This window comes from Leptosomus discolor, chromosome 6 (assembly GCF_034619465.1).
Source record: "Leptosomus discolor isolate bLepDis1 chromosome 6, bLepDis1.hap2, whole genome shotgun sequence".
Classification (NCBI taxonomy): domain Eukaryota; kingdom Metazoa; phylum Chordata; class Aves; order Leptosomiformes; family Leptosomidae; genus Leptosomus; species Leptosomus discolor.
In genome coordinates, this window is record NC_141396.1 from 9,542,646 (window position 1) to 9,555,949 (window position 13,304).

General features: G+C 40.3%; 1 protein-coding gene across 10 annotated transcripts in view; it reads left to right on the plus strand.

Moving 5' to 3' along the window:
- ABLIM1 (actin binding LIM protein 1) overlaps positions 1 to 13,304 on the plus strand; it is a 138,837-nt gene that overhangs the window by 35,539 nt on the left and 89,994 nt on the right. For all 10 annotated transcript variants that reach the window (XM_086466876.1, XM_086466877.1, XM_086466879.1 and 7 more), the window contains one exon: positions 11,607 to 11,790. In XM_086466876.1, coding sequence (XP_086323002.1) covers positions 11,607 to 11,790 — 184 coding nt within the window. The remainder of the gene's footprint in view (positions 1 to 11,606; positions 11,791 to 13,304) is intronic.

The following is a 13,304-nucleotide window of genomic DNA, read 5'->3' on the forward strand; positions in this document are numbered from 1 at the left end:
GCTAGAGTCTAAGAAATTCTGTTTGTGTTACCTGTGGTTTTCAGTTAAATACAGCTACATAGCTCAAAAAATATTTAACTTTCTCCTGGATGTTGACATCTTTCATCTGTGTCAAGCTGCAGTGGTATCAGCCCGTCATGGAAGGTAGAGGAGCACTATCTATCTGCACTATTCCTGAAATGCTTGGGGTAATGCATATGCCTTTCTGTATTACAGTTGCTATATTTCAAGCAGTATTTGATGTTATATAATACCTAAGCAGTTAGAAAACATCAGCAAGTTGTTTCATGTACTGTTTCAGAAAACACTGGTTTAAGGTATTTCCAGCAAGTGAGTGTTGTCTTTTTTGTGTTCGTTCGTCTTTCGCTGAGAGAAAGGAAAACGGTGTGTATGGGAGGTTGCTCCAAGTCCTATTTTGAATCTTACACCTGAGCTGCAGAGCTTGTTTATTGTTGGCCTCTCATATTTAAGTGAATGCAGTTTTTGTTTAAACCACGTAGTTATTCACTTATACTGCATGTTGCCTGACCATATGGTTCATGAGTGGGACACAGCTGTTCAACTAAGTGGGGTTTTTTCCTCTTAGTCTAATGGGTTTTTAATTTGACATGTCTGCGACTCTAGAGGAGGTGGAGTTAGACACCCTCAGTTTATGCAGTATGTTGTTAGCTGGAGGAAGCAAGTGATACTGGGACCAGAACATATCAGCTGTATCTACAGGTGGCTTGGTCGTTCTTTCTCCTTTCTGTGTACTAAAGTTTGCCCTTGAGACTTAAGCTCATACATCTACAGTGTGAAAGACTTGAACAAGCTCATAACGTGTCTGTCTGTTGCCATACCTGCTGAAAATATTTAAGCTTTTACCCATAGACTTAGTCTGATAGTCTGGTGAAGATGTGGAAAAAATTAATTTCCTCATAAAGCTGTCACACTAGTTGTATAGTAGCGGTTTGATCCTGTTCTTACTTTGCTCTGTATGAGATTCCTTTTTTTTTTTTTAATTGCCATCCATGCTCTCAACTTTGTGTTTACATCATACTGTTAAGAGTATTTGATGTGACTGTAATCCTGCTTGCCTAGGTTATGTCAGAGATGCACAGGCACTCCGTGATTGCTTGGCATGTGTGTCAGTGGTGGTTGTTGCACTGCAGAAACACCATGACTTAAGCTTCCAGGCTGCATCAGCCGTGCTCATGTGTCATGTAATGTGATCAGACAGTCGTCTTCCCCTGTAGTTTGGTGCTCTGTCCATCACTGGAAGCTTTCTCAGAACAGAGTAACTGCTTCCTGACAAAGATGACAAGTAAAACCTCCACCGATTGACGTGTCCCCGTACCCCCACGATAAGATGCAGCTAGCTGTTACTCCCTGCCTGTTTCAGAACCACGTGTATACAGCTGGTTCGTCCTATGTGCCTGGCAAGGCTGTCTAGTCCTATTTGTGCCTCCAGATAAGAGCCGATTAAAAAAACCCAAAGAGCTGAAAATGGGGTGGCCTGTCCCCGAGAAGGTGAGCTCTGCCGGCCTCCCGATAGGCAAAGAATCTCAGGCAGTCGGCAGCTGACTCGGAGCTGGAGTTAACAGGGAAATGATGCACGGGGGAGGGATGAGAGACATTTAGGACTGCAGCTCCAGGAGGGCTATTCAGAGCCGTTGTCTCTGTTTTATAGCAAAGTCACTTACCTTGCTAAGGAATTACACTGTTCTGTGGTACAAATGCAAGTTTAATTGGATTCTGCATTATGTCCAGTTGTAATAAATAAGTCTTAAGTTTGATTTTACCAGTACACTACTCTTACTACAGCAAACTGTTAATGGTTACCAGGCAATAAAAGCAGCAGCTGAGAGGAGGGAGGGTTAGATGAGGAGGCTGGAGGGAGAAGAGACTCAGCTGGAGACTTCATTGTTTTACTTTTTGTCTTTAATAAGCATTAACATTAACAAGAATGAATTAGGAGCTTATAAAGAAGTAAAAAGTTTTTCTTGTAAGCATCTATGTACATGAATAACTCTTCTGGAAAAACTAAGACTATGCACTGCAATGTCTGTTGCATATGTAAATATGTGTGGGATCAGGCCCTAAATTACCATGTGCAGGAGCAGAGATTTTAATAGCTCAATTTAAATTGTGATCTGATACAAACGATAATTTTCTATCATTGTCAGTTGATTACAGTTCATTTTACCCTATTGCATGTACTAGGAGAGGAAACTGAGGCTAGCACAATTGCTATAATAAGACTATTATTAAGCCTGTGATTCATCTGGGTTAGAGGGAAGTGCTGGTTTCAGTACAGTGTGTTGCTTAACAGAATAAGGTTTAAGCTTTCATAGTAACAATGTAAAAGTTTACACAGCTTGATTTTGGTACATGCAGAGGTTGGTTGTGTTCTCTTAACAAGGTAATGTTGTATTTGTGGTAGGAGTATTTTAAACAGTGGACGGTGTCTCTGTTTTTGATGTTGAATGTGAGTTGGAAAACATAGTTAGCTTCCATACGGTAGCCTAAACTTGAAAAAGCCCAAGCAAATTAATAAATAAACAATCCTGCCATGAGAATACGAATGGTGTCCTAAAGTTTTCTAGTCCTCACTGTGTGGCATAAACGTCTGTAAAGTGATTAGGCTATGCCAGGTGGAAATGTTTTACCGTGTATGAATGTTTTACATGCTATAGCAATGTGAGATATCAAAGGACAATTACCACCTGATATTCTTGCTAATTATAAGGCAAAGCCAAGTCCTGGCATACAGAAAGCATTCCACAGACCCAGAGTATCCCATGGAGAAGAAACTTTTAGCTTCTATTAAAACATTGTTATAAATCAGCATAAAGCGGTTTCTTAATTATGGAACAAGTGTGCTAATTTTCCTCTTTTCAGTTAGATGTCTTTCAGGCTTATTTAGGAAAGCCCACATCAATCTGTACTTTCAGAATCCTTTGTGGTATGTTTAGGTTCCAGGCACGGCTCTGTTTCTTTTATGTGATGACTTTTGCAAGGCTACATCATCTGTAGTTCAGTGAGCTTGACGGGGAAGGGGGAGGGTTCCTAAGTTTAGATTTTGGGATGCTCTGTAATCTTTGACTTTGAACTGGATCTTCCTCCCTTGAAGGACTGGGAAGAAGTTAGGGTCATGTAAGCAGACACTGTATCAACAGGCTGGAATGTGTTTTAAATCATTAGTTCTTTGACCTTTGATCTGTCATCAGATTCCTTCAGTGGCAGCAGGGGGAGGCTGCATACTGGCTGCCTGGTAGTTAATGCTATTAATAGTTCGGTGTCAGTGTCAGGAAAGTTTAAATATGAGGACATTCTCATAGTAGATATCCAGTGCAGTGTTTGAAAGGCTCTCTGCATTTCCACAAATACTTCTGAAGCAGAGATTGATCTGTGGACATGGTAACATGACTGGTGGATAGAATGTGCTCCTTCCAGAGCATTGGGAAATTTCTGCGAGGTCCCTTGAAGCTCTGAATCACTGAACCAAAAAGCCTTCTTTATGCAAAAGCTCTCCAGGCTTGTAATTCTCTTTCAATACACCATGGTTCTGCTTGCCAGCTTGTGAACTCCCCTTTTCAGCTTGGTTATTGAAACAGCCTTTAACATTATTAAGTCTTTTGATTTTTCTCAGGAGTGTTTGTATTTTTATCTCTTCCCTAAACCTGAGTGTCTTCACGTTCATTTAAAGAAAAGGGCATTTCTAATCATTAAAATATATGGAAAATATGAACCTGAAAAGCTCGAACAGCAGAATACAAATAAAAAGAACAGAAATGTTACAGTATCCTCGTTTGAATGGTCAGAACTTTGGGGATCTGACTCAAGGTCTTGGAGGCTTACAACTCTGCATCTGTAATCCATGGCAGGCAGTCCTGTGGAAGGGAAGGAGGAAGACTAAATTGAGATTAAGGATGGAAATGAGAGAGACGTACTTGTTGATGAAGAGATTAGTACATAAATCAAGTGAAAAAGTGAAATGGGGGGCACGCTGTTATCTGTGTGCACAGGGGGACCTAATGAGGGACCACGAGAACATAAGTTTAAGTACAGCAGATAAAGGTTTGAACAGTTTAGAAAATCCAGGGGGCAATGGGATTCTGCTGTTCCTGGGAAGCTGATGGAGGTTAAAATTTTCTGACAGGAAATGGGATTCAGATGCGAATTTTTGCATTTGGGTAGCTCGACACGAAAGCAAGCCTCAGCTGCAGCTGTGAGAGGTAACTGCCTTTTCTGTAGGTGCATCTCTTCGCTGCCGTGTCTTGATGCCTGTTCTTTTTCTTGCAGTGATTCTTATTGGCATTTCACTTCAGGTTCAGGTAAGGGCCTGAGAAGTTTGCTGCAAGATAGGCTGGTTTCCTGCAAACGACCCTAACCCTCCTGTAACCCGTAAGCAGCAGGGAGGGCTCTGTCTCATTAGTGGCCGTAGCCTTTGGGATGGCAATGGGCTGTTTCAGGGGTGCAGCAGATTTTAAACTATATCTAACCCCTTGGCAGCGAAAGCTACCAGTCATCATCCACACTTGTGGAAAACAGTCTCCCTAAGAATTCCTGAGGATCCCTTGTTCCCTGCTGAAGAGGCACGGTGGGTGAGGTGATTGTGGGCTTGTTATCAGTGGGGCTCAAACTATACCCATAGTTCTGTCTCACACTGTTCTCCCACCCTCCCTCTGACTGTTTCCTGCCCTTCTGCCTGTTTTCAGTAGCAATGACCTATTTTATTTGGGTCTTTTTTTTTCCAAATTATTTTTTTCCATTTTCATATAAAACACTGAATTGTTAATTGTTGCTTTAGATATTGACAGGAAGAAAATCCCAAGCATTTGATCCCATTCTGAAGTGGATCCTTGTTTTGTTCTTGGGGTTTTAATGCTATTAATGGCAATTGCTTGACACTGATCTTAGTTTTAGTTGGGCCTGAGGTCTCTTTCAGTGACCAAACATTTGACAGGAAATGAAATTAATTGCACTGCTTGGCTGATGTTGATGAATGCTGACAGATGTCATGTCAGATTTTAACAAGCTACTGGATCCTTTTGAAAGTACAGGGCCATCAGGATGCTTTACAGGTGCTTGATGAGTGGGGCAGAGTATCTTTTGAGAATATGGAAAGTTGCTTGGGTTTGTTGTAAATGTAGCCTTCATTTGCCTGCTTGGATGAGGTTTGGTTTTGTTCTATTTTTACATCCTAGGTTTGCTTATTTATAATCTTTTTAGAGAGATCTCTCATCTAGATAGGTGCAGCCAAGCTATCCCAGGCTAAACTTTGACATTTTTCCACTGATTGCATTTTCTTCAAGGTTCATTTCCCACAGACCCGTAAATGACTTTGATCTCCACCTAGTCCTTAGTTTAATGTGAAAGGTGTTTTAAATGGTTGAATGGTTCTTGCCATTGTTTCCATCCTGGTGCACAAAACATTGATATTTCAGTTGGGAAGCTGTCACAGGGCTACTTTATATACGGCTGGTTTTTGTTTGCTGTTGAGCTCAGGTACTAGCTATTGTCTGTTAGATTGCGAGAAAGACTGAAATATATGCATGTCAGGTGTGGACAAAGTTTCCCTGTGCAGTATTGTTTGTATCTCCAGTGTTAAGGAGAAAACCAAAGAAAGCTGACCTCCTAGGACTGAAGGCAGTGTTATGGCGTTGTTTGGGAAGTTGATTAAGTTAAAACTCTGAGCTCATCTGAAACTTGGTCATCACTAGTGGTTTCAGCTGAGTGAATGCTTGCATTAAACACTTAGTACTTAAGTACCCCACTGAGAATTACTTGTGTCATAATGACATTGGCATTCAGTAGTCATGCAGGCAGGATGTTTGAAATAGAGAGTCAAAGTGTTTCAAGGAAGAGGAGAAGGGCCTGGCTGGAGGCTACAGGCTGCTTCTCATGGGAATCCCAGACCAGTTTAGAGGAAGAGGGGAAAAATGCAGTCTCACCTTTTGCTTAGGTGTTTCAGCTGCTAAACCTGTCTTCCAGCTGGATATTAGATAACAAAGCAGGTTTTAACATCACCTGTATTTGTTCCGTCTGTATAAAGCTCTTTTGACTTCCCAGTGTTATTTCTAAAGTCGATCTGAGGAAATGAGAAGAGATTCCAGAATCACTGGGAGTGCTGGACACAGTTCCAAACAGCTTGGATCAAAATGCATCTCTCATTAGTCTATGGCAAAAAGTATCTCCAGTGACAGAAGTGTGACGAACAGTTATAAGGATCTCTGTTACAGCTTTTGCAAAAAGCTGTATGCAATTTCTTAAGGGTGCCTTGTAATCTTTCTGCAGTGGTAGAGCTGCAGCCTGGCTTCTGAGGTTTGCTGTTCTCATGTGGTCTTCTGATGGTACTTTGATGTACATTCAGTGACCTATGCCATCAAGAAAAGAGTTGATAAGAGGAGTAAAACAAAGGCAGAGAAAGACTTAGTTCATTTGAAATGTGGAAACTTTAAACTTTAGTAAGAACATGAACCTTGCTTTCATCAATACAGGACTTGTTAAGCTCTCTCTTAGGCAAAAAAAACCCCACAACACAGATTTTTCCCGTGTATTTGTTTAGATGTAGGTGATAAACTGAAACATTGCCAAATTCCTTTCTATCTCCAAACAAGAAATCCATTATGTCCTAAGAAATCAATGTTATATGAATATTTCCCTGCTTGAGAACAGCACCATTATTCTACAAAGCTTAGAAATACAAGAAAGAAATAAAACCCCATCAGGAAATTGAATTTGCACCTTATTTAATGCATGGTGACAAAACAGATCATTAGACTTTTGTTAATTAATAGCATTCAGTTCTGCAAACTGCGAGCCCATGCTCATAGAATCTGCTTGGTGGTTTTGTTTCTTCAGTGTTGAAACAGTTTTTACTTAACATCAACATGGGGTTATTTTACCAAGGGCCTGGTTTTTCAGCTCTCACTAACAATAACCCTATGGAAATCCTACATAATGCTCAGTAGGATCAAATCCTACTTCCATTCACGTTGAACAAATCTGATCTCTTCATTTTCATCATTTCCATTAAAGCTTGGAAATAACTCAGCCTAAGAATGGTCCTGGTCCCTCGGAGGTCACAGGCAAAAGGATTGCTCTTGAGCAGCTACGTTTTGTTGTCATAGCCCAGGCTTGCATACACAGACTCTGTAACTTTGTGAGCTGACAGCAGCACTGATGGTATCTCTAATCTTTCTGTGCCCCAAGGAAGTAAAATAGTAGCTCCAGATAGTAGTTCAAGAGAGAAAAAGCTAGCAGGATGGTGTTTTCCATACAGTGGGAGGTAGAATTGTATTCCAGCTTACTCCATTCACAAGAGAGGCAGGATTGTCTGGAATATGAAATTCTTCAATATACAGACTCTGAGAAAAAGGCTGAGTTCCTACAGGAGCTGTTGAAGATAATTGTTTTCTTTTTTCATTTAAAGAAAATGGTAGGGTTTTTGTCTCTCTGCTTGCGGTACCTCAGGAAATAGAAATGCTCCCCAGTGTCTCCTGTTTCAGAAGGGAGGTTCTGGTCATGTAAAATGAAATTTCTTCCATCATATTGAGCAGGAAGGGTCTTGGGGAAATGTTATTCTCCTGCAGAACTATTTCCATGTGGTGGATGTTTACAGAATACGTCTTGCTTTTTGCCTTCTCCGACATGATTTGTACATCACTATTGGCTCCATGAAGTAATTCTTTCGAAGCTGTTTTTCCCATCAGTATAGGAAAAACCAAAAGAATATAATTTGATGTTTCCTATTAACTGTCATCATTTTGATATAAATTTTTCTGTGATGACATGCTATTTGTACCACAGCAATTGCCTAGGTCTCACTATTAGGGTTTCTTGTACGCATGTAGCGATCACGCCTAGTTTCTCTTCATTGCCTCTGCTGTTAATGGCATGAACGGCGCTGGGCAGATAGTCTTTCTTTTTAACGAAAATGATCACAATTCATCCATCTTTTCTATGGTATTTTTACAGTGGTCATAAATATACGTGCTAAGTCAATATGTTTAGGTTTGAGGGGATTTCTTGTCAGAACCATGGCTTCTGCACAGTTGCAAAAAGGAGAAGAAAAAAAAAAAGAAAAGCTGTTTAAATCCCTTCCTTGTTTGTACATCTCATTGTACACTGAGTGTGGATACAGTCATGTTCATCCTTTCTGATTTGATCTCTGACTCAAAGTGAAAGCAGCCGGCTGGAACAGCATTTTTCCAACCGTGGATGTTAACAGTCTGTGTGACCCTTGTTTCGACCATGTAGCTTAAAGCTGTGATTAGTGATAGGAACACATATGCTAAATTGGCTGCAAAAATCCGTTGTAATGTGGGGTTGCCAGGACTTGTCTTTAATTCTTGCAGATTGGTGTGTGCTTCCTGCTGTGAGTACGCCAAAGACGATGAATCTGCTGGGGGTTCACATCATAAGCAGTTCTGCATGTGCCTGAATTCATGACTTGCCAGTATGAGAGAATTTAACTCATTCTGAGTTATTGACAGAAAGAGATTAGGTGGAAAGGAGACTTCATAAAGAAAAGGGCAATAGAGGAAGCTTCTTTTTAATAATAGTAATTACTGCCTTTAAAAGGCTTGCCAAATAATTTGATCCCCCATTTTCATCACTAGGCTTGAATCCCTGTGGCCACGCGGAAGGGACAGAGCTTAGTAATTGTGAGTGCATGAACCCTTTCATTCAAAGTTTGTAGTATTCTTTGCAAGCGATGATCTGCCACTGACCTCCATATGGTACATTGAAGCTGGATTTGGAGAAGCTGGGACAGAGGTTGCATTGAAAGTTACTTTTTATCATCCTACCTTATTAGACCGTTGCCTAGGCAGGTACAGAGGGCCATAATGACTAAATGAGTTTTTCAAAAGATGACTCACTGGTAGATCTGGGGACCATAGTAAAGAGACAGAGCGTTCATATATGCAGCTTCTGAGGCAGATCCAGCAGCATGCTGAGTGCCCTCAGCTTGAAGCTGAAATATATAGAGACTTGGACATTAAAGCTATAAACTAAATTACAAACTGTAATGTAAATAGTCACGTAGACACATGAGTACTCCATAGCTCTTTGTGAAATTTAGAAGCTTCTGAAGCATCTAGTGCTGATCAGTCCATGACAGTACTCCAGTTCATACACAGTAACAACAGGATCTAACAGTCCGAACGATGAAGTAATTCCTAACAATTTTTAGACACTGAAGTAGAATTCTTGGTTACTCCATGATTCAATGTAAGGATCCACCAAAGATAACTTAGAAAAGCAAACCAGTTGTAAGTGGGCTTAGGTTTCGCCTCTGGACCTCCAATGGAAAATGTCTAGATGACCCCCAACTCAGGAAGAGTCTAAGGTGATGTGATGTAGAGGTCACAGTGTTCTCTGCCTAATGATTACATGATTTTGTACCATTAGGTTGAAAATAATATTTTAAACAAAATGGAGATTAGTAGAAGAAGACAGAAGAATGGGAGAGGGTTTTTTCCTGGAGGTGTACCTAAAAACCAGCTTGGAGCATTTTGCAGCATTATAATAGAGCCTTAACAATAGTTCTCTGTCATTCTCCTAAGTCACTGATGATTGAGTTTTGGCTGTTTGTGGATTTAATGCCACTATGAAGTGTAATTTGTTTGCACATGGAATATTAACACTGTTCTATGCAGAAATGTGAAACCGGAAAAATGCTAGTACAGCTACTGCTTTAATGATTAATTTAAAAGCTGCATTTTAGTGCATTCAGTTTATTGTTATTCTGGTAATTATTGTTACAGTAACAATCATTAGACCTCTGGGGCTTGGCAACAGGCAAACAGAGAATTTGCAATCCCTGCCCAAAACACCTTGCAATTTTAATTTTCAAGGCAGGTAGTTAATTAAGATATTAGCCCATTGTAACGTGGGAGAGAATGAATGTTGTGCACAATATCATGCCTGGAATTTGTGACAGAGAGATTAATTGAACCCAGTACCCGTGATAATCTTTCTGTATTTCATATTTTAATTTTTCAAGGACTCTGTAACTGTGAGGACATAGAATGCTGCTTATTTATTTTTCCTTAATAATCAGAATTTCTGATATTCGATATTTCTGGTGTTTGATCTGACTGTACTTGAATGTTATGAGGAGGGATGAGATGGAATTGCTTGCAGAGTAAGAGTTAAGCTAGCATCCTAGGCGGCTGCGAAGAGTAGTTTCTCTTACTGAATTACGCAGATACAGCAATACACAGAGGAACAGTAGGAGTGGCTGAAACCACAATGCCTGGGAGCAGCCACGTATATATTTGTTTAAGAGCTCACCTAGCAGCTCCTGTTTATGCTTTCTCACCGAGGTGAATAAAGAGGACTTTTTAAAGCTTGCATGAAGCAAGTAGTATTTTTGGTGCCACTGTGGGATGTTAAGTAGTTAGGTTCATGTCCTTTGTTCAATGCAAGCTAAAGCCAAAGTGTGAAATTCAGTCTCCCATCTCCCGTGGCACTTTCTCGTCAGAGGAGTTGGCGGTTACAGGACGGATTGCTTTCCGTCTCCTCTCTTGACCAGAAATGCCAATGTAGCACTATGAATATTTTCTTAAAGCAAAACAGGCACCTGGTCATGATGTGTTTTGGTTTGGATGAATAAGCATTTAACAGTGGGAAAATTGCCAAGCACAGAAATCCTTGACTGGTCCTTCACCCTTTTACTGGTGCAATTATTTTTCCCGATGAAGTTGTACATGTCCAGAAGTCTATATCCAAATACCAGAGTTATCTAATCCATGAAGTACAGGGCGTATAGTATATGAAAGACTAACACAAGACCAATGCAGAGTGGGCACTCAAAGGTCATAGTAGTTCTTAGGACATTAATTTGTTCAGAATACAAGCGGGGAATACTCTTCCCATTGGCTTTTTTCAGAGTCCAATATACTGTTCTACAGTTTGGCTGCATATATCATGAAGTGTATACAGTGTGAGTTGTGGCTAGATTTGTAATGCTTGGTTGTCTCTTCACTGCAGCTTTCTCCCAGTATTTATGTTTTAATTAATACTGTAAAATCACCCTGAACATTTCAAAGATGATACTTTATAAGTAAACCAAAAAGTATTGATGCAGAGATGGTGAAGCAGCTGAGTGTTATCTGGGGACTGGAGGAGTTAATCTAAACCATACAATCTCTAAAATTGTCATTGTTTCAGAAAGAATCGGTACCTTGAAGCATGTGGTTGCATGAAAAATGTATGCTAGTGTATAAAATGTAAAATCTGTCCTATTTATGGAATCATCTTTTCTTCTGCTCAGTACCAGAAGTGAAAGCAAGATTGCATTGGTACAAATAACTCTGATAACATGATTAACTGGATGATGCAAGGTAACAGGTTGTGTTGATGACCAAGTACATGAACATTATGGTTATGTAGATTACCCCAAGGAGAGTCTTTATTACAAGCTCTCTTGTAGCCAGAGAATACCAACCATCTCCTGGGATGTCAAGGCATGTAGTGACAGGAGGAGAAAGCCAAAATCTGATAGAAGGGAGCAAGACCACCAGGGTCATCTCATTGTTGGCAGCGTAGGCTGTTGCTGACATCCTTAGTAGGTATATTTTTCCAATCTCTCTGTGTGTTTTTTTTTCTTCCAGTGTGTGGCTGTGACTTGGCACAAGGAGGCTTTTTCATTAAGAACGGGGAATATCTTTGCACCTTGGATTACCAGCGCATGTATGGTACTCGCTGCAACGGTTGTGGGGAGTTTGTGGAAGGTGAAGTAGTGACAGCTCTGGGAAAAACTTACCATCCAAGCTGCTTTGCCTGTACTGTTTGCAAGTAAGTCATTCCTTTCAACTAACATGGTGTGAACCCAGCACAAGGAAAACAGGGCAAAAGGTTTCACCATGAGACACAAGTCTCAAGACATGCTTCTCTTTGGGAAGCATTTGGTTGGAAAAGATCTGCTGCAAGTCTGACTTTGAGGGTCTTCGAAATACCACTTATTTATTTTGGGGGATGCAGCTTCTCTGTTACATGTAGTTCTGTGTTCTCAGAAAGTTACTGTCACGTATGAAAGAATTAAGTATCAGGCTTACATGTTGAGATAATGGACATGGGTTGCATTGAATTCAGGTGATCAGCACAGCTTGATGGGAGAAATGAGGTAAGGCAAAATTCTGGATGTTACAACAGAGAAATCATTTGGGCTATAAGAACAGTTAAACAATTGAAAACATACTGGAGACTCATTTTCACATCACGTGAGGATGCACAGCTTTGGGACAACTGTGATACTCTCTTCTCCCTAAATACTATTTCTTGTCCTCAGTAAGAGAACCAGTCTTCAGTTCTACAGGCGATAAAGAGAAGGTAGCTAAGACTTCGTGGATGGGACAAAAGGTGGCATTTTTAACTTGTATTTTTGTTTAAACTCTCACTAAGATATTAATTCAGAATTTAGGAGACTACTGGGCAAATCTTCCACATGCCTGCTCATTTGAGCAGTTCTATACTTGAAAATGTCAGCTGAGCTTTACAGCCTAGGCTCAACCCAAAGTCCCTGTTCATAGTGTTCTCTGTTAGTTGGCTCTAGGCACTAAGGTAATGCCAGAATTTAGGCTGTCTTAGCGTGTACCTTGCTGCTATGGTGATCAGTGTAATAGTTGGGAAATAGGGGAAATAAAGCTTCTGTAGGTTTTTATAGGAGTGGCACATTTTTATAGTGGTAAAAACAATCTTCTAGACATAAAGTGGAAGTAACATGGTATTACAGTGCCATCACTGAGGTGTGGTGTAGGGGGGGGGTCTGTACTTAGCAGCTAAAGTTACTAACTAAAGATTTGGAGTTACTGAACCTTCTCATTTTAGTGAAGTGCTCATACAGAATGTTGTTTGTCCTCTATTTTATACATCAGATAACAGCAATGTCAACTTCTGCCTAACACACATTCTTAACATTTTGTTGGGTTCAGCAAATAATCTTGAACTTCCATAGTGCATTCAGCCTTTACCTTTCTCCTAACACTGTCTGCCCAGGTAGCGATTACAGTGGTGGTTCTGTAGTGTAGATGGCTATTTTAAATCTCTAGGAGAATGAGAGTGCGTAACATTTCATTTTTTTGCAACCTGCTTCATCCACTGTAATATAGTCATATATTTCATTGCTGAATACAGATTAATGTGTTTCTAAACTCCACATTCCTTCACTAGCCTCAAGACCAATTCTGATTCTTCCTTTGAGTTCTCTTCTGTACCAATCGCTATCCACAACATCACGCTGAGACCATCATAAATGTGACTGTTATGTCTAAGTGGATTTCACTGTCGTCTACTCTTTAGATAATGTTTGA